The 20,617-nt window shown below is 42.8% G+C and overlaps 1 protein-coding gene across 1 annotated transcript in view; it reads right to left on the bottom strand.

The window, feature by feature from the left end:
- PCCB (propionyl-CoA carboxylase subunit beta) overlaps positions 1-19,747 on the bottom strand; it is a gene marked incomplete at its 5' end in the record, with an annotated part of 90,504 nt that extends 70,757 nt beyond the window's left edge. Inside the window, 5 exons of the mRNA XM_082840031.1 lie at positions 10,725-10,838; positions 12,906-12,962; positions 15,701-15,769; positions 16,762-16,881; positions 19,559-19,747. Coding sequence (XP_082696157.1) covers positions 10,725-10,838; positions 12,906-12,962; positions 15,701-15,769; positions 16,762-16,881; positions 19,559-19,747 — 549 coding nt within the window. The remainder of the gene's footprint in view (positions 1-10,724; positions 10,839-12,905; positions 12,963-15,700; positions 15,770-16,761; positions 16,882-19,558) is intronic.
- Positions 19,748-20,617: the final 870 nt, after the last annotated feature.

The following is a 20,617-nucleotide window of genomic DNA, read 5'->3' on the forward strand; positions in this document are numbered from 1 at the left end:
GAATGAAGAAAATACAAGAGACATTTAACAAGAATCTAGAAGAACTAAAGAGCAAACAAACAGTGATGAAAACAATAACTGAAATTAATAATACTCTAGAAGGAATCAATAGCAAAATAACTGAGGCAGAAGAATGGATAAGTGACCTGCAAGATACAATAGTGGAAAAAACTGCCAAGGAGCAGAATAAAAAAAAAATAATGAAAAGAATTGAGGACAGTCTCAGAGACCTCTGGGACAACATTAAACACACCAACATTCGAATTATAACGGTCCCGGAAGAAGAATAAAAAAAGAAAGGATCTGAGAAAGTATTTGAAGAGATTATAGTCAAAAACATCCCTAACATGGGAAAGGAAACAGTCAATCAAGCCCAGGAAGCAGAGAGTCCCATACAGGATAAACCCAAAGAGAAACACACCAAGACACACATCAATGAAACTATCAAAAACTGAATACAAAGAAAAAATATTAAAAGCAGCAATGGAAAAACAACAAGTAACATACAAGGGAATACCCATAAGGTTAACAGCTGATCTTTCAGCAGAAACTCCACAACAAAGAAGGGAGTGGCAGGACATATTTAAAGTGATGGAAGGGGAAAACCTACAACCAAGATTACTCTACCCAGCAAGGATCTCATTCAGATTCGACAGAGAAGTTAAAACCTTTACCGACAAGCAAAAGGTAAGAGAATTCAGCACCACCAAACCAGCTTTACAACAAATGCTAAAGGATCTTCTCTAGGCAATAAACACAAGAGAAGGAAAAGACCTACAATAACAAACCCAAAAGAATTAAGAAAACGGGAACAGGAACATATATATTGATAGCTACCTTAAATATAAATGGATTAAATGCTGCAACCAAAAGACATTGACTGGCTGAATGGATACAAAAACAAGACCCATATATATGCTGCCTACAAGAGACCCACTTCAGACCTAGGGACACATACAGACTGAAAGTGAGGGCATGGAAAAACACATCCCATGCAAATGGAAATCAAAAGAAAGCTGGAACAGCAATTCTCATATCAGACAAAATAGACTTTAAAATAAAGACTATTACAAGAGACAAAGAAGGACACTACATAATGATCAACGGATCAATACAAGAAGATATAACCATTGTAAATATGTATGCACTCAACATAGGAGCACCTCAATACATAGGGCAAATGCTAACAGCCATAAAAGGGGAAATTGACAGTAACACAGTCATAGTAGGGGACGTTAACACCACACTTTCACCAATGGACAGATCATCCAAAATGAAAGTAAATAAGGAAACACAAGCTTTAAATGACACATTAAACAAGATAGACTTAATTGATATTTATAGGACATTCCATCCAAAAACAACAGAATACACTTTCTTCCCAAGTGCTCATGGAATATTATCCAGGATAGACCTATCTTGGGTCACAAATCAAGCCTTGGTAAATTTAAGAAAACTGAAATTGTATCAAGTATCTTTTCCAACCACAACACTATGAGACTAGATATCAATTACAGGAAAAAAACCTAGAACCAAAAAATACCTAGAAACAAATGACAATGGAAACACGATGGACCAAAATCTATGGGATGCAGCAAAAGCAGTTCTAAGAGGGAAGTTTATAGCAATACAATCCTACCTCAAGAAACAAGAAACATCTCAAATAAACAACCTAATCTTATATCTAAAGCAATTAGAGAAATAACAACAAAAAAACCCCAAAGTTAGCAGAAGGAAAGAAATCTTAAAGATCAGATCAGAAATAAATGAAAAAGAAATGAAGGAAACAATAGTAAAGATCAATAAAACTGAAAGCTGATTCTTTGAGAAGATAAACAAAATTGATAAACCATTAGCCAGAGTCACCAAGAAAAAAAGAGAGAAGACTCAAATCAACAGAATTAGAAATGAAAAAGGTAAAGTTGGGCTTCCCTGGTGGCGCAGTGGTTGAAAGTCCGCCTGCCGAAGCAGGGGACACAGGTTTGTGCCCCAGTCCGGGAAGATCCCATATGCCACGGAGCGGCTGGGCCCATGAGCCATGGCCGCTGAGCCTGCGCATCCGGAGCCTGTGCTCCGCAACGGGAGAAGCCACAGCAGTGAGAGGCCCGCGTACCACAAAAAAAAAAAAAAAAAAAAAAGTAAAGTAACAAATGACACTGCAGAAATACAAAGGAACATAAGAGATTACTACAAGCAACTATATGCCAATGAAATGGACAACCTGGAAGAAATGGACAATTTCTTAGAAAAGTACAACCTTCTGAGACTGAATCAGGAAGAAATAGAAAATATAAACAGATCAATCACAGGCACAGAAATTGAAACTGTGATTAAAAATCTTCCAACAAACAAAAGCCCAGGACCAGATGGCTTCACAGACGAATTGTGTCAAACGTTTAGAGAAGAGCTAACACCTATACTTCTCAAACTCCTCCAAAATATAGTAGAGGGAGGAACACTCCCAAACTCATTCTACTCATTCATTACCCTGATACTAAAACCAGACAAAGATGTCACAAGAAAATAAAACTACAAGCCAATATCACTGATAAACACAGATGCAAAAATACTCAACAAAATACTAGCAAACAGAATCCAACAGCACATTAAGAAGGTCATACACCATGATCAAGTGGGGTTTATCCCAGGAATGCAAGGATTCTTCAATATATGCAAATCAATGTGATACACCATATTAACAAATTGAAGGATAAAAACCATATGACAATCTCAATAAATTCAGAAAAAGTCTTCAACAAAATTCAACACGCACTTATGATAAAAACGCTCCAGAAGTAAGCATAGAGGGGAACGTACCTCAACATAATAATGGCCATTTAAGACAAACCCACAGCCAACATAGTCCTCAATGGTGAAAAACTGAAACCATTTCCTCTAAGATCAGGAACAAGACAAGGGTGCCCACTCTCACCACTATTATTCAACAGTTTTAGAAGTTTTAGCCACAGCAATCAGAGAAGACAAAGAAATAAAAGGAATCCAAATCAGAAAAGAAGAAGTAAAACTGTCACTGTTTGCAGATGACATGATACTATACATAGAGAATCCTAAAGATGCTACCAGAAAACTACTAGAGCTGATCAATGAATTTGGTAAAGTAGCAAGATACAAAATTAATGCACAGAAATCTCTTGCATTGCTATACACTAATGATGAAAAATCTGAAAGAGTAATTAAGGAAACAATCCCATTTACCATTGCGACAAAAAGAATAAAATACCCAGGAATAAACCTACCTAAGGGGACAAAAAATCTGTATGCAGAAAACTATAAGACACTGATCAAACAAATTCAAGATGATACAAACAGATGGAGAGATATACCATGTTCCTGGATTGGAATAATCAACATTGTGAAAGTGACTCTACTACCCAAAGCAATCTACAGATTCAATGCAATCCCTATCAAACTACCACTGGCATTTTTCACAGAACTAGAACAAAAAATTTCACAATTTGTATGGAAACACAAAAGACCCCGAATAACCAAAGTTATCTTGAGAAAGAAAAATGGAGATGGAGGAATCAGGCTCCCTGACTTCAGACTATACTACAAAGCTACAGTAATCAAGACAGTATGGTACTGGCACAAAAACAGAAATATAGATCAATGGAACAGGATAGAAAACCCAGAGATAAACCCATGCACATATGGTCACCTTATCTTTGATAAAGGAGGCAAGAGTATAAAATGGAGAAAAGACAGCCTCTTCAATAAGTGGTGCTAGGAAAACTGGACAGCTACACGTAAAAGAATGAAATTAGAACACTTCCTAACACGATACACAAAAATAAACTCAAAATGGATTAAAAACCTAAATTTAAGGCCAGACACTATCAAACTCTTAGAGGAAAACATAGGCAGAACACTCTATGACATAAATCACAGCAAGAACCTTTTTGACCCACCTCCTAGAGAAATAGAAATAAAAACAAAAATAAACAAATGGGACCTAATGAAACTTCAAAGCTTTTGCCCAGAAAAGGAAACCATAAACAAGATGAAAAGACAACCCTCAGAATGGGAGAAAATATTTGCAAATGAAGCAACTGACAAAGGACTAATCTCCAAAACATACAAGCAGCTCATGCAGCTCAATATCAAAAAAACAAACAACCCAATCCAAAAATGCACAGAAGACCTAAACAGACATTTCTCCAAAGAAGATTGCCAACAAATACATGAAAGGATGCTCAACATCACTAATCATTAGAGAAATGCAAATCAAAACTACAATGAGGTATCACCTCACACCAGTCAGAATGGCCATCATCAAAAAATCTAGAAACAGTAAATGCTGGAGAGGGTGTGCAGAAATGGGAACCCTCCTGCACTGTTGGTGGGAATGTAAATTGATACAGCCACCATGGAGAACAGTATGGAGGTTCCTTAAAAAACTACAAATAGAACTACCATACGACCCAGCAATCCCACTACTGGGCATATACCCTGAGAAAACCATAATTCAAAAAGAGTCATGTACCACAATGTTCATTGCAGCTCTGTTTACAATAGCCAGGACATGGACACGACCTAAGTGTCCATCAATGGATGAATGGATAAAGAAGATGTGGCACATATATACAATGGAATATTACTCAGCCATAAAAAGAAACGAAACTGTGTTATTTGTAGTGAGGTGGATGGACCTGTAGTCTGTCATACAGAGTGAAGTAAGTCAGAAAGAGAAAAACAAATACCATATGCTAACACATATATATGGAATCTAAAAAAAATGGTTCTGAAGAACCTAGGGGCAGGACAGGAATAAAGATGCAGACGTAGAGAACGGACTTGAGGACACGGGGAGGGGAAAGGGTAAGCTGGGATGAAGTGAGAGAATACCATTGACATATACACTACCAAATGTAAAAGAGCTAGCTAGTGGGAAGAAGCTGCATAGTACAGGGAGATCACCTCGGCACTCTGTGACCACCTAGAGGGATGCGATAGGGAGGGTGGGAGGGAATGCAAGAGGGAGGGGATATGGGGATATATGTATGCATATGGCTAATTCACTTTGTTGTGCAGCACAAACTAGCACAGCATCATGAAGCAATTATACTCCAATAAAGATGTTAAAAAACATAAAAAAAAAAAAGAATTGACACTTAAAAAGTTATGGAGATGGGCTTCCCTGGTGGCGCAGTGGTTGAGAGTCTGCCTGCCAATGCAGGGGACACAGGTTAGTGCCCTGGTCCAGGAAGATCCCACATGCCGCGGAGCGGCTGGGCCCGTGAGCCATGGCCGCTGAGCCTGCGCATCCGGAGCCTGTGCTCCTCAGTGGTAGAGGCCACAACAGTGAGAGGCCCGCATACCGCAAAAAAAAAAAAAAAAAAGAATGTTACGGAGATGGACAATGGTGATAGGTGCATAAAATTATGAACGTATTCAATACAACTGAACTGTACATTTAGAATGTCTAAGTTTAGGGACTTCCCTGGTGGCACGTGGATAAGACTCTGTGCTCCCAATGCAGGGGGCCTGGGTTCGATCCCTGGTCAGGGAACTAGGTCCCACATGCATGCCGCAACTAATAGTTCGCAAGCCACGCCTAAGGAGCCCAGCGAGCCGCAGCTAAGGAGCCTGCCTGCCACCACTAAGACCTGGTGCAACCAAATAAAAAAACAATTTTTTTTTTTAAATGTCAACTACAATTGGCACTTGCCATCTACCTCTACAAGGATTAAGTCTTGTGCATTTGCAGCTGCTGACTTTCAACACCCCACCGAAAGGAGTTCAGGGTAGAAAGCTGAAATTAGGAACTCTGTGCTATGGGAAAAACAGGCAGAACAGGTCTTCAGAAAGTTAGATATTTTCAGGAGCCAATTTTATGAGCCCAATTCTTGTATCTCCTCATATCTAGAAAAACACTAAAATCCTTCATGGTGACATCTGCTCCTTGTGACTAGCAGTAACTTTCCTGAGACTAGCAGAAAACTTCTACAAGAAATATGTGCTTGATTGCATGTATTCCCCCTTCACCAAAATCACATATATTCAGACCTTCCCTCCTACCTCTTTGGAGCAGTTTCTCAGAGCTATCTGGGATGCTGTCTCCTGAGCTGCAGTCCTCATTTTGCCCCAAGTAAAACTTAACTCACAACTCTCACATTGTGCATTTATTTTTAAGTTGACACAACTTTTAGTTTGTGAACAGTTTTTAAGTCCACAACTCTGAGGAACAGCAAAAAAAAGGAAAAAAGAACAGAGGCTGAGGGACCTGTGGGAAATCAAATGTACCAACATACACATCATAAGACTATCAGAAGAGAAAGTGTGCTTCTGATGTAAGGATAAGCATATACATCAATGGAAAAAAACTGAGTCAAGAAATAAACCCTTATATTTATGGTCAATTGATTTTCTTTCCACCAAAGTGCCAGGACCATTCAGTAGGGAAAGAACAGTCATGTCAATTAATGGTGGTGGGACAAGGATGAATTTGGACCCTGACCTCAGACCATACTCAAAAATTAACTCAAAAGGGATCACAGACCTAATATGAAGGCCGAAAACCTATAAAACCTCATGAAAAAAAACTGAGACAGGCTGGGAGCTGGGACCCTTTGCTGCAGTGCTGCAGTGCTTGCACCTGGACACACCTCTCCTCGAGCAACAAAATACAAGAAAACTACATGGGACTAAAAGTAACTGCATGCAGGTGCAATCAGGGCAAATTCTGGACAAGAGATACAAAGAGACCAAAAAATGCAACTGCCACTTTTGAAGAGCCCGGAGCTAAAGCAGGGCACTGCACATGCCCCCTGCACACCACACCACCTAAGGGGTGGGCAGACCACCTAAGCCACCCCTCCAGCCCGACTCCCAGACACACCCCTATCCTCACCCCATGTAATGAAAAAGCTCGCCTGCACCCTCCTCAGTGAGCAAGCAAGCAAGGGAACCTGTTGTTTGTTCTCGCTCCCTCCTGCTGCAGCAGGGGCCCCAATAAAGCCTTGCCTGAATTTCTTGTCTGGCCTCTGACCAATTTCTATTGATTAAGGAGGCCAAGAACCCTGGTTGGTAACAAAACCACTAGACAAAATATTCATGACTTTGTATTGAGCACAGTTCTTATATGAGAATAAAAGCATGATCTACAAAAGAAAAAAACTGATAAACTGGACTTTAAGATTTAAAACTTTTGCACTTAAAACGCCACCATTAAGAAATAAAAAGCCACAGGGACTCCCCTGGTGGCAGTGGTTAAGAATCCGCCTGCCAATGCAGGGGACACAGGTTCGAGCACTGCTCTGGGAAGATCCCACATGCCGTGGAGCAACTAAGCCCGTGTGCCACAACTACTAAGCCTGTGCTCTAGAGCCCGCGAGCTACAACTACTGAGCATACATGCCACAACTACTGAAGCCCGCGTGCCTAGAGTCCATGCTCTGCAACAAGAGAAGCCACCGCAATGAGAAGCCTGTGCACTGAAATGAAGAGTAGCCCCCGCTCCCTGAAACTAGAGAAAGCCCACACGCAGCCACACGCAGCCCACAACATAGCCAAATATAAATGATAAATTAATTAATTTACCAAAAAAAAAGAAAAGAAATAAAAAGCCACAGACTAGTAAAAAAAAATTTGAAAATCATATATCTGATACAGGACTTGTATCCTGAATATATAAAGAACTCTTACCCAAAATCCAATTACAAAATGAGCAAAAGATCTGAACAAACATTTCAGCAAAGAAGATATACAAATGACTACCATGTACGTAAAAAGATACTCAACAGGATTAGTGAGATGGGAAATGCAAATTAAAACCACGGAGAGATACCACTACTTACCACTGAAATGACTATAATGGAAAAGACTGACGATGCTACGTGTCAACAAGAATGGAGAGAACCTGAAACCCCCAATTACACTGCTTGTGGTAATACAAAAGGGTACAGTCACCTTGGGAAAAAATTTGGCAGTTTCTTAAAAAGTTATACATAAACTTATAATGAAGCCGAGAAGGACCCTGTGAGGCCCTCCCAAGTACAAAAGCCTTTCTGTGTCACCCATTTCTTGTTTGTAGGAAAAAGGTTTTAGCCTCCTAGACATTCCCTGAGTTCCAAAGGGCAGACTCAAATAGTTACTAATTAGGGGATTGAGGGACTGCAGAAAGAAATAATAGTGCGGCATGGGGCCTGGGCCTGGTTCCTCCTCAGAGGATGTGCGTAACAATTCGATACATATCTCTGAGTTCTTCTACAGGAACTCAGGCCCCCTGAGCACAAGCATGTGGACCCCAGACTGGTTGGAACCAGAAGGCTGATGACTGAGATTCCTGAAACACCACCCTGCTCCCTCACCACCAACGAATCAGACACACACACCCTCCTACTACCCTCCCTCACCTTCCCCTTAAAAACTCTTCCCTGAAACCCATGGAGGATTTCAGGTCTTTGCTTGGCCCTACAATAAACTTTTCTCCGCTCCAATCTCCGACATTTCCGTTTGTTTGGCTTCACTGTGCATTGGGCACAAGAACTTGGGTTCAATAATTTGATCCAACAATTTCACTCTTAGGAATCTACTCAAGGGTTATGAAAACATATGTCCACACGATGAACTATATACAAATGTCCATAGCAGCATTATTTATGATATTCAAAATGTAAAAACTACCCAAATGTCCATCAACTAGTGGATGGATAAACAAAATATGGTATATCTATATAATATTATTCAGCAATAAAAACAAATCACTGATACACAGTACAATATGAATGAACCTCAAAAACATTATTTTAAGTGAAGAGAGATGAAAAAACTGTAGAGGCAGAAAGCTGATCAGTGGCTACCTAGGGCTGGGTAGGAATTGACTGAAAACAGGCAGGAAGGATCTTTTCGGAGGGAAAGATTCTAAATTGTAGACTGTGGTGATGGCTGCACAAGTTTCTTAAAAATCGTTGAAATGTATGCTTATAATGGATGGATTTTATGCTTCGTAAATTATACCTCAATAAAGCTGTTTTAAAAAAATATCAAAAGTCATAGAAGACAAAGAGAAATTGAGGAAATGTTCCAGATTGAAGGAGATTAAAGTTATATGACAACTAAAGGCAGTACTTAATCCTGGATTGGGCGGGGATAACTATAAAGGCCGTTATTAGGATCATTTGATGAAATATGAATAAGAATAATACTGATGAATCAATATTAAGTTTCCCAATTACTGTACTCTGTTTATATAAAAATGTCCTTGTTCTTAGAAAATATACAATGAAGGATTTAAGAGATAAAGGAGGCACAATCTCCAATTTACTCTCAAATGTTTCAGAAAAATATAACGTGCAAATATGTGCATACGGAGAGAAAATGATAGAGCAAACAGGCAAAATGTAAACAACTGGTGAATGTGGGTAAAACACATAAAGGAGTGCCTTTACTCCCCAGTGTGCTACCCCTAGAGCTCAAGTTTAAAGATTAAAAAGTAGGTTTAAGATCTATAAAGTGGCTTCTCAACGTACACAAGTGCTCCCACAACTACCAGAGTATCGTACACAAAGTAAACACACATTTTTCTGACTGAACACAAAGGGCAGTGGCAGGGAATAAAAACCTTCATAAGCCTGCAGGCCAGGGGATGACAAGAACAGCTGGCCTGATTAGAAACAATGTCTGCCTGTCTCTGTCCTTTCTTTCCTCCCCTCCCTGGAAATGCTGATCTGTCCCTTCTCTCAAGTTTACATCTGGCAGTATCTCTCCCTCACCCCAACCTCCCTTACTATACTCTCACAATGCACTTCCTACTTCAAATAATGTATTTAATTTTTGTGTTTCTTTTCATTTCTTTCTCTTTTAGTCTGTAAGAAAGCAGATATCTGAAATGATGTTCACCAAATGCTTCTGAATGGTGGGATCTTGGGTGATGGTGGGATTTCTTTCTTCTTTGTACTACAGCTTGAACTTTGTATAATGATCTTGTAATGTCTTAACCAAAAAAAAAAAACCACAGGGGCTTCCCTGGTGGCGCAGTGGTTAAGAGTCCACCTGCCGATGCAGGGGACACGGGTTCATGCCCCGGTCCGGGAAGATCCCACATGCTGCGGAGCGGCTGGGCCCATGAGCCATGGCCGCTGAGCCTGCGTGTCCGGAGCCTGTGCTCTGCAACTGGAGAGGCCACAACAGTGAGAGGCCCGCGTACCGCAAAAAAAAAAAAAAAAAAAAAAAAAAACACTGCTTTTTTTAAAAACTGTTAATTCTATAGATACATGTATATGTATAACTGAATCACTTTGCTGTGCATCTGAAACTAACATAACGTTGTTCAACTATACTCTGATATAAAATAAAGTTAAAATAATAAAATTCCCAATTTTTAGCAAGTCAGTTCATTTTAATCTTTTATATTCCCTACTCCTTGCTTTTGAAAAAAAATTATTTAAGTGACATTCCCTTCTGAATAATCTTTAATTTTGTTTTCCCCTATAAGTATCAGTGGCCTCTATGAAAGAAAAAGAAAGATAACCCTCCCCACCTTACCAGTTCCCCCGACCAGGGATTGAACTGGGGCCACAGCAGTCCTAACCACTAGGCCACCAGGAACCTCCATCTCTCTTGCTTTTCATCCACCCTTCATGCCACCCCAATGACACAAGAAGGAGCTACAGGACACAATGAGGTAAGATAGAGAAGCTCTGACCAGGACACAGCTTAGAGAACTCCCTGTACTCTTCCATTCTCTATTAACGGTTTCTCACCAGAAAGATGTCTGCGTAGCCAGCCAAAGACTCTACTCCCTCTTGGATCCGTGCTCCCCCAGAGTCATTCAGTCCAATCACCGGAGCCCCCACTGTCATGGCTTGGTCCATGATCTGAGATAGCAGAAAAATCTTTTGTGAGACAACTGACCCTGTTATGAAAAACAGCATTTACAAAGCACCATGGTGGTTTTCTGGAAAATGTTCTGAGTGTACTTTTCAAAACAGGAGTCCATAACACTGGCTCCATTCCACATGATGATTGGGTACCTCGTGGAAGACAGAAAATCAGATATTTAAACCGCTAATTAAAGTCCCCCAAGCAGCCAAGAGCCAAAGCACTTCCCATTTGCAGAGGCGAAGACTGTTCATGGCAACCACTTCTAGAGCCTCAGGCCCAGGCTGTAGTATTTTTTCAGCCTGGGACTGAACAAAATAATATTTTGAACTGATAGAACGGCAAAGCAGTATTTTTGTGAAAGTAAATGTGGACCCATCTATTAACTGGAGGCCAGGCCCAGCCCTTTTACTTCTAATAAAACAGATTTTCCTCATGGGTCAGTAGTTGACAGCCTAATGAGCAACATTTCTAACAGTCCTTGAGAATTTACAAAGCACTTTCACTTCCATTATCTCATTTAGTAATCACAACAGAGGCAATAAATTGTGGAGGAAATTAGGAAGGTTTAAAAGTTTAGGGATTGGCCCAAGGTCTCAGGAGTAACACATGACAGGACCACACGGAGAAGCTAGGTATTCCATTACACAGGGAAGCCCTGCCCAGCTACTAAAGATCAACTCTACCTTTATTCCAAAACTCCCCAAATATGATCTACACTTTTATTCACCACCAGAGCATCTCATCTGTAGCAGCATTTTTTAAATGCCATCATTTGCACTGCTTTTTTAGTACCTGGATTCTCCACCTAGACCATGGGTTCTTTACTTGGGATCCTCAGAACCGTAAGAAGCCTGTGAGTAGATTTCAAGAAGTCCATGAACTTGGAAAATTTTACATTTTATTAACCACAGCAGTATTAGAAATACCTGTGACTTTGTCATTAATAGAAGCCACAGATTTTTTATGCCACATTAAAGTTGCTGCAAATATCTTTTTTTTTTTTTTTTTGGCCACACCGCACAGCATGTGGGATCTTAGTTCCCCAACCAGGGATCGAACCCGTGCCCCCAGCAATGGAAGTGTGGAGTCGTAACCTCTGGACCACCAGGAAAGTCCCACTTTCTGGTGGGTCCCACTTTCTGGCAGATATCTTGAAATATCATTTTCAACTCATGCCAACTTTGAAAGTATAGCAGTTGATCCACTGCTAAATCTCGATTTAATTCATTAATAAGGAAGCATATATATTACAAATGTGATTTTTTAATTTTCAACCTCTTGTAATCCTACATTTTACTTTATGCATGTGTAAAAATGCGGGTCCAGGGACTTCCCCAGCAGTCCAGTGGTTAAGACTTCACCTTCCAATGCAAGGGGTGCAGGTTCAATCCCTGGTCGGGGAGCTGATATCCCACATGTCTCATGCCAAAAAACCAAAACATAAAACAGAAGCAATATTGTAACAAATTCAATAAAGACTTTAAATTTTAAAAATATATAAAAAATGCAGGTCCGGCTTCACCAGCCTGCCAAAGGGATTCATGCTACAAAAAATGTTAAGACCTCCTGTCCTTTACTGAAGGCACCTTGAGGTCAGCACCACATCCTGCACACCTCTGCCCCACCCCATGTGACTGATGAAAGTATTTAGTTTGTTTTCAATATTAAATACTTACTTTGGGGGCTTCCCTGGTGGTGCAGTGGTTAAGAATCCACCTGCCAATGCAGGGGACACAGGTTCGAGCCCTGGTCCGGGAAGATCCCACATGCCGCGGAGCAACTAAGCCCGTGTGCCACAGCTACTGAGCCTGTGCTCTAGAGACCGTGAGCCACAACTACTGAGCCCGTGTGCCACAACTACTGAAGGCCATGCGCCTAGAGCCCACGCTCCGCAACAAGAGAAGCCACCACAATGAGAAGCCCCCACACCACAAGGAAGAGTAGTCCCTGCTCACCGCAATTAGAGAAAGCCCGCACACAGCAACAGAGACCCAATGCAGCCAAAAATAAAATAAAAATTTTTTTTTAAAAAAGAAAATTTATAAAAAATAAATACTTACTTTGCAGATCTTTTGGGCATGTGCTCCCGACAGGCTGCCTCCAAAAACTGTAAAATCCTAAAAAGAAAACAAATCAAAAAATAATATGGAGTGACTAGCCAGAGATGAAGACCCAACAGGAGGAGGAAATGGAAAATTCATAGATAGAAGTTTTTAAAGGATTTTCAGAAGTTTAAAAGATGAGGGGGAGAGTGTGACATAAAGTATTCCATAGAATGAATAGTGAATAAAATGTCTTAAAAGGAGTTCATGTAATGTGAAGAGCAAAAGACCTAGTCTTTGTATACAAAAATGACTTGTAGCTCTGAGGGAAGGAAAACTTTTCAGGCAGAATTAACCCAAAAAAATCAGATTCTATGGAGGTCAAACAGACATTTCTATTACTAGGAAATATCTGCTGTTTTGATAAAGGAGATGAAAGAAGTGAATGAGTCCTCACTGCTTCTTCTTGCTTCTGGATTTTCATTACCTTCTGATATAAAAAGCTTCTTGTAGGAATGACCTCCTTCCTAAATCCCCATCAAAAAGATAGTAGGGAATTAAAAACACATTCAGCCCATGAGGACAAAAAAGGAAGAGGAAACAACAGCAGAAGAGAGAGTGAACAAATGAGGGAAGTGAAAGCACAAGAATATCTGACTTGGAGCAAATGGAAGCCTTTACACCTGCCAAGGGAGTAACCACAGGAGGGGACAGCCCAGGAACCACAGAAAGTGCGGTGGAAAGCAGACTGACAGGAAGTCTGTGTTGGGAGCAGTTAGACCCCACAGGGCCTCTTCTTCACCTGGAGAGGAGAAAGGAGGTTTACTCTCTCAAGAAACTTAACCAGAGGGCTTCTGGAGTCACAATCCCCAGGCACAAAAGGCAGCAAAGGCAAGGCTGAAAACAGGTGAGATGCCTAATCTGTACAGTGAATGATGAGCCACTGCTGGCCCCTCCTTCCCCCCACCCCCTTCCCCCAGAACACATCTAAAGCCAATTATCACGCAAAAGACTGTGACTGCTTCTCTGGAAAAACAGAAGCTCCCCGCAAAAAACAATGTCTGCAGATATTAACATTTGGGGGGATCACTACAAAAAATCTGACCCATCACTCCTCCCCCTCAGTATCCTTCAGGGCCTACTTCACATGCCCCATTTTCCCTAAAGCTTTCCTGGATCCGGATGTGACCTTCCCTTGTCCTGAGCCCATGGCACTTGCCCAGAACCTCTCACCGACTATCGGTAACTGTAGCCACCCCTGTTCTGTCCCATTCTACCTACAAAATGATTAGCTTCTCCAGGGCAAGAACTGTCTCGGTCATCTCCACCTCCCCCTCACTCCCACCCAAACCCACGGGCATAAGGGGTGCGCCGAAGCATCAATTCAATGAATTTTTGTTATCTCCTTAATAGTTAAGGGAACATTGTGCCCAGAAAGCACAATAGCCTTCTTTGTTCTAGCTATCTTACTAATGGTTCCTTCTATACAATTCTTTGCCTAGCTCTCATAAATTACAAAAGAGATGATCCCTTCTAGTTAGGCATTTGGCAGACACATTTATAACACAGTTTTAAAATATTTTAAAAGTAATTCTATTAGCAAATGAGTACTGTCTAAATAACTCTTAAAATAATCAAGTATAATTATTTTACTCTCAAACCTGGAAAACATTCTAGGTTCCTAAATAAGCTCTACACCTTTAAGATCTGTAAAAAGAAACTAAATAGTTAGAATTATATACATATTTCTGTCTCTTAGTGGAGAAAAAAAATCAAACAAAAAATAGGATACAACATGTTCTTTGTGTTAGTTTTCTACTGCTGCTATAACAAATTACCACAAATTCAGCAGCTTGAAACAACACACATTCATTATCTTACAGTTCTGTAATTTAGAAGTCCTACATGGGTCTCAGTGAGCTAAAATCAAGGTTAGCAGGGCTATGCTCCTTTCTGGAGGCTCCAGAGGAGAATCTGTTGTCTTATCTTTTCCAGCTTCTAGAGACCATCTATTTACATTCCTCACCTCATGACCCCCTCCCTCCCTCTTCTAAGCCAGAAACAGGCAGACCAAGTCCTTCTCACATACCATTACTCTGACCTCCCCTTCTGCCTCTCTCCCACTTTTAAGGGCCCTTGTGATTACACCGGGCCCACCTGGATAACCCAAGCTATTCTATTTTAAGGTCAACTGATTAGTAACATTAATTCCATCTGCAAGCTTAATTCCCCTTTGTCAGGCAAAATTACATATTCACGGGTTTCAGGGATTAGGATTTGGATATATTTGCAGGCCATTATTCTGCCTACTACATTCTCCTATGGTGTCCGTGTGAAGAAACTCTATGTCTTGATGCAGCCTAACAAAAACTGTTTGAACTCTTTCACGAAAGCCTAAAACTCAAGGGGCCTGTGGCTCTGAGAGTCAAATCCCCTCTGCCCAAGCTGCATCCGTTGCACTCCCTCAGGTCCACACAATCTGCCCAGGACACAGCTGCCCTCCCAGCATGCACCCAACCTGCCAAGAGGACTCTCACTCACTTGGATAAACTCCTGGTTCCTGGGACTTCTTAGATGACTACTGCCCTGTGATCCTCCCCCACACTGACTAGGGAGTCTTTCTCCCTAATTAAAAACACCCTATTACATTATAATAGTGTAATACTCTGGACATATGCACTAAGAAACAAAGTAATTCCCTCACCTGCCCCAACTACAGGCAAGTTTTCATTCCCCAGGACTGTTTTCTTCTCACATATTTTGTTCCTGGCTCTGCCCTCAAGGAAACCTCAGCCAATTAGAGTATGAAATACCTGACTGAAGACATAAACCAATCTTCCATTGATTCGGCCCCGTCCAGTGACCACACTGTCTCCAGGAAACTACCAGAAAAATAGAAAAATGCAAGTTAAAAAAACCAAATACTTCTCTTAATTAATTTCGTAGTTATGCCCCAAGGAAAGACTCCCCCTAAAAAAACCACACCCCAAATTCCTTAAAATTCAATATGAATAAAGAACATGAAGGAATCCCCGCTTCCCCCCTCAGCTCTGCAACAGCAAGCACTGGGCTACTGCTTCATCAACAGAACACTGTAGTCTTGGGCCTCAGTGGGCCTCAGCAGACTAATCAGGGGACCTCCCTAGGGATGCCACTACTGAACCCTCACAGGAGGAAGGAGAATATATAACAAAACATGGCAACTTCTACAGAGCCACACATCCCACCCCCAAACCTTAAAAAGGCAAACCTATCATTTTGCTTGGAATTCTGACAGTCACTGTGTGGCCCATAATGGCTCAAATGGAGCCAGCAAGTTTAGTGCCAAGGTTACAAATCTTTGATCATAGTCTTGAAAATAAATGGACCAAAAGAGAGTCCAAAGAACTCTGTGCACCATGGAGACACCCAACTGAAGGAACACGTGTTGGTAACTCTGACCTCCAAAACTCCAAGGCATAAACTTAAAGTATGTCAAAAGAGGTGACTGGTTAGCCTTTAGGGGTTCCTGGTGCCTAGGCAGACCAGAACACCATCCAAAAAAATTCCCAACTCTTCTTCTAAGTTTGTCATTCTATACCAGCAAGAACTGTGAACCCACACCGGAGCCCTGGGAGCTGGGCCAGAGTCACCCTGCACAAGGTATGAGTAGTGCACCCACATTCCTTCATCTGTGGACAAAGGTGAGTGGGGAACCTGGAGGTCCCAGCAGTGCTTCTCAAGAGGCACTTCTGCAATTCCAGGGCCCCACACTTGAAAATGTTTCAATGCATCCTGAATCCTGAAAGGACTTCATTAATCTAGTGTGTCGAACAGCAGGGCCACAGCTGGTAAGTGAAACCTGGAGGCCTGCACCACCACTGTGAACAGATACCTTATTCTTATCAGCAGCCATTCCAAAATCTGCACATCTGTGTTCCACAAACATGTCGCTCTCAACAAAACTGCCAGGGTCCAGCAAGAGACTGATCCGCTCTCTGGCCGTTAGCTTTCCCTAAAATGCAACAAAAATCGCTCAGTGATGTCATCATAGACAAAAGTCAGTAAGCAAGGAGTGCTCATGGGAGGGCCAGGAGGGCTAGTTTTTGCCTTCACCCTATGCGAAAGCCTCTATTCCATAAACCTGCCCAAGAGAAAGGTGTTATCAGTAGAATTCAGCCAGTAAGGAAATCAGGGCAGACCGGCTGTTCCAGGAGCCACTAACTGTGGAAGCAAATTAAGGGAGTAGGAGGGAAAGGCAGAGAGGAGAAGTGGGGGTAAGGAGAGCCTGACCTTGGAACAAGATAACGAGTTCTACAAACATTTACTGGAGACCCAAGGAGCAGTAAAAAGGAGAACGGAGAAGCAGGAGATAGAAAACTAAAGCAGGCTTCACGAGGGGTCTGAGGCTACACTCCTAGGTTCACAAGCTTCTTCTAAGGAGCCCCACAGAAGCTCACCTGTCCAGCCCCAAGGACACTTCTCTTGCCTCCTCCAGGGTCCTCTCCTACATTGGGGGCCCTGCTTAGGGACCCTACCCCTGACAGTGACTGTGATACACAGACAACCCCACAGCAGAGAGTGGCTTAGTAGAAAAAGAGTGGGACAGAGAGTGCTAAAGAGCTCACTTGAGAGGAGTTAAAAAATGGTTCTTGGAGAGGGTGACGTTGGAGACCTCAACCTGTCAAGAGCCTCCATTGTTTAGGCTCCCAAGCCCTTAGACCAAGACCAATAACAGGGCCCATTGTCTATCCCCGACCCCTGTTAAAAAAAAAAAAAAAAAAAAAACCTCTAACTAGCTATATTTTCCCCTTAAGAAGGATGCCAAAGCCAGTGAGGTGGTATTAAAACAAAAAGGTAATCCTCTACACTACTGTGTAAAATAAAATAAGTTTCCAAGAAAGCAATTTGGTGGGCTTCCCTGGTGGCGCAGTGGTTGAGAGTCCGCCTGCCAATGCAAGAGACCGGGTTCGTGCCCCGGTTTGGGAAGATCCCACATGCCGCGGAGCGGCTGGGCCCGTGAGCCACGGCCGCTGAGCCTGCGCATCCGGAGCCTGTGCTCCGCAACGGGAGAGGCCACAACAGTGGAAGGCCCGCGTACCGCAAAAAAAAAAAAAAAAAAAAAAAAGCAATTTGGCAATATATATCAGTGTTAAAAATGTTTGTATCTTTTGACCCAGTAATTCCATTTCTGGGAATCTATCCTGTGGAAGTAGTCCAAATATTGTGTAAAAGGGTATGGGGTAGGAGATTTAAACCAAGTAAGCCTCCTAAGTCAGCCTTGGCAAAAGAAAAACAGTTTCTAGAGGCTGCATCTAAATCCAGTAAGATCCGCCTGGAAATGGGTGGGATGATCTTCCAGGGAGGGATTGAGCCATGGGCCCCAACAGAAAGAGTGCAGGGAGCACTGACAGGCCTTTCCAGAGGATAATCTAAAGTTTCCTCACAGAACTTCCCTGAAGGTCTAGTGGTTAAGAATCCCCGCTTCCACTGCAGGGGGCACCCGTTCGATTCCTGGTTGGGAAACTAAGATCCCGCATGCCGCTCAATGCAGCCGAAAAATAATAATAATAAAACTCCCTCAACCCAGACACTGCCACCCCAGGGACCTCGGGGGAGGGCGGGGAAAGCACTCCGGGCACCACACACTTTCAACCAAAGTTACATCTCACTCCCAAATGGCAAAAAGGAACTGTCACACTCAGGCTCTTGTCAAATGGGCATTTACAACATCTAAATTAACGCTCAAATTAGAGTTAATAAAGGGCCAGTGCAAATGTCCTCACTAAAGACCCCACTACCCCCACGTCTGTAAATTTATGCCTCAGTATCCTTCACCTCTAAAAATTTCACTTTTGCATCTTCCAGGTTGGTTATTTAACCCATCCAGCACATCAGGCCAGACTCACACGTGTCCGGGACGCACTGAGCGAGCCTCGTTTCAAGTCCCAAGTCACCGATCTGGGCCTCGCAGTACCCCAGGCAGTGGGTGGCAGTGCCTCAGCTGCTCACTCCGGCCAAACTCTCAGAGTAACCTGAGCAACCCCAGGAAAAAACACCTGCTTCCGAAGGTGTCTTTCCTACCCAGCAAGCACGCTGATATCCTAAAGGAGGTTCGGCTGGCATTCGGGGGGCAGAGTTTCCACAAGTTCCCTGCGCACACCACACAGCCACCCCAGGTGAATGTGAGTTTGCCCATGTAACTTCCCCTGCCAAACGCCTTGATTTTCCTGCTTCCATAATGGAGCAAGAACCTACCACCACTCTTCCATGGGGCATGAGAAGAACAAGGTTTTTTTTTTAATTAAGTGCCTATCATTGCTTCACTATCTTATTCCAGTAACATTACAAGGGGAGAATTATTACCATCTTCTATTTAGAATAAATTGACTCCAAAGGGGTAACTTGTCCAAAAGTTCATAGCTATTAACTGGTAAGCCGCTGGAGCCCAGCCAGACCCGTCTAAAATTACAAAGGGAAAGCAGACAGTGACAAAGCACAACGGTGCTTGTCCTGATTTTACCTGCCCCAGTGAAAGGCAACAGGTTCACAAGGTGAACATCCTCGGCTCCGCCCCGCCCCTCGCGGCATCGCGCGGATTGGCTGGGAGGCCCCGTACGCCGCGAGCCGCTCACGCTGTGATAGGTCGCGACCGCCGGAAGCGGGCTGGCTGGGGCCCCTTTAGGACTCACTCGCTTATGCTGCGCGTCGATGCGGTGCTGCCCTCCTCCCAGTAGTGCGGCTTGACGCTTTTTCTCGATGCGCTCATTAACAGAGACAGGCTGGGTGCACACGCTGCGCACCGCGGCCCGGAGACTTCTCACTACAGCACTGAGCCTGATTCCGGGTGCCGCCACGCGCATAGCCGCCGCCGCCGCCATTTTTGCTTTACCAGCGCATCTGAGTGCGCATGTGCGTCGTGTGCACACCGCGGGGTCTGCGCCTGCGCAGCGTCGGCGGTATGTAGGGAGCTTGTGGGCTGGAGTGCGGAGCGCGTTTAGCAGAAAGGCAGGAGAGCTCGAGACCCGAGGCTGCGCTAGGGCGTCACCCTGAGTCGTGTGGGACTGGTCAACCGATGTTGTGCCCACCAGGCTGCACAGAAGAGCGACTTAGCCCTTGCTTTTCTCTGGCTATCTAGACCCCTGGTTTTGTCCTCTCACTTTCTTTAGAAAATAAAGTTAACCAGCGTTTGTTGAACACTGTACCAAGTGTTGCTTTAAGCATTTACCTGCATTAGCTTACTATCCTGATTTCACAGATGTAGCAAATGAAGCACAGAGAGGTAGAGTGATTTGATCAGCCAGGACTAGAGATGTAGTGGAACCAGGATTCAAACACAGACGTATTATGTACCACTTACTGAGCACCAGGCTTCAGCATCACCTGAAAGCGAGCTGGAAATGCAAACTTTCAAATTCTCAGGCTCCATCCAAGACCTACTGAATCAGAAATTCTGGGGATGTTGCCAGCAATCTGTTTCAACAGATGGCCTGTAGGTGATTTTGATGGTTGCTCGAGTTTGAGAACCACTGCTCTAGGGATTTAGAACTGAGCTGTTGGGAGCTTGTCCATCTGTTTCCCCAGCTAATAGTCAGCTCTTCAAAGCAAAGAACAAGGTGTATATTTCACATTCTTAGCCACAGAAAACTGCTAAAGTTGATCATTAACCCCGCCGAGCTCCAGCTCACAGCCAGGGCCTTCGTAAAGTCCAAACTCTGGCCTGAGACTTCAACGTTAATAGAACTCAATTT

This window comes from Leucopleurus acutus (genome assembly GCF_964270905.1).
Source record: "Leucopleurus acutus genome assembly, chromosome: 5".
Classification (NCBI taxonomy): domain Eukaryota; kingdom Metazoa; phylum Chordata; class Mammalia; order Artiodactyla; family Delphinidae; genus Leucopleurus; species Leucopleurus acutus.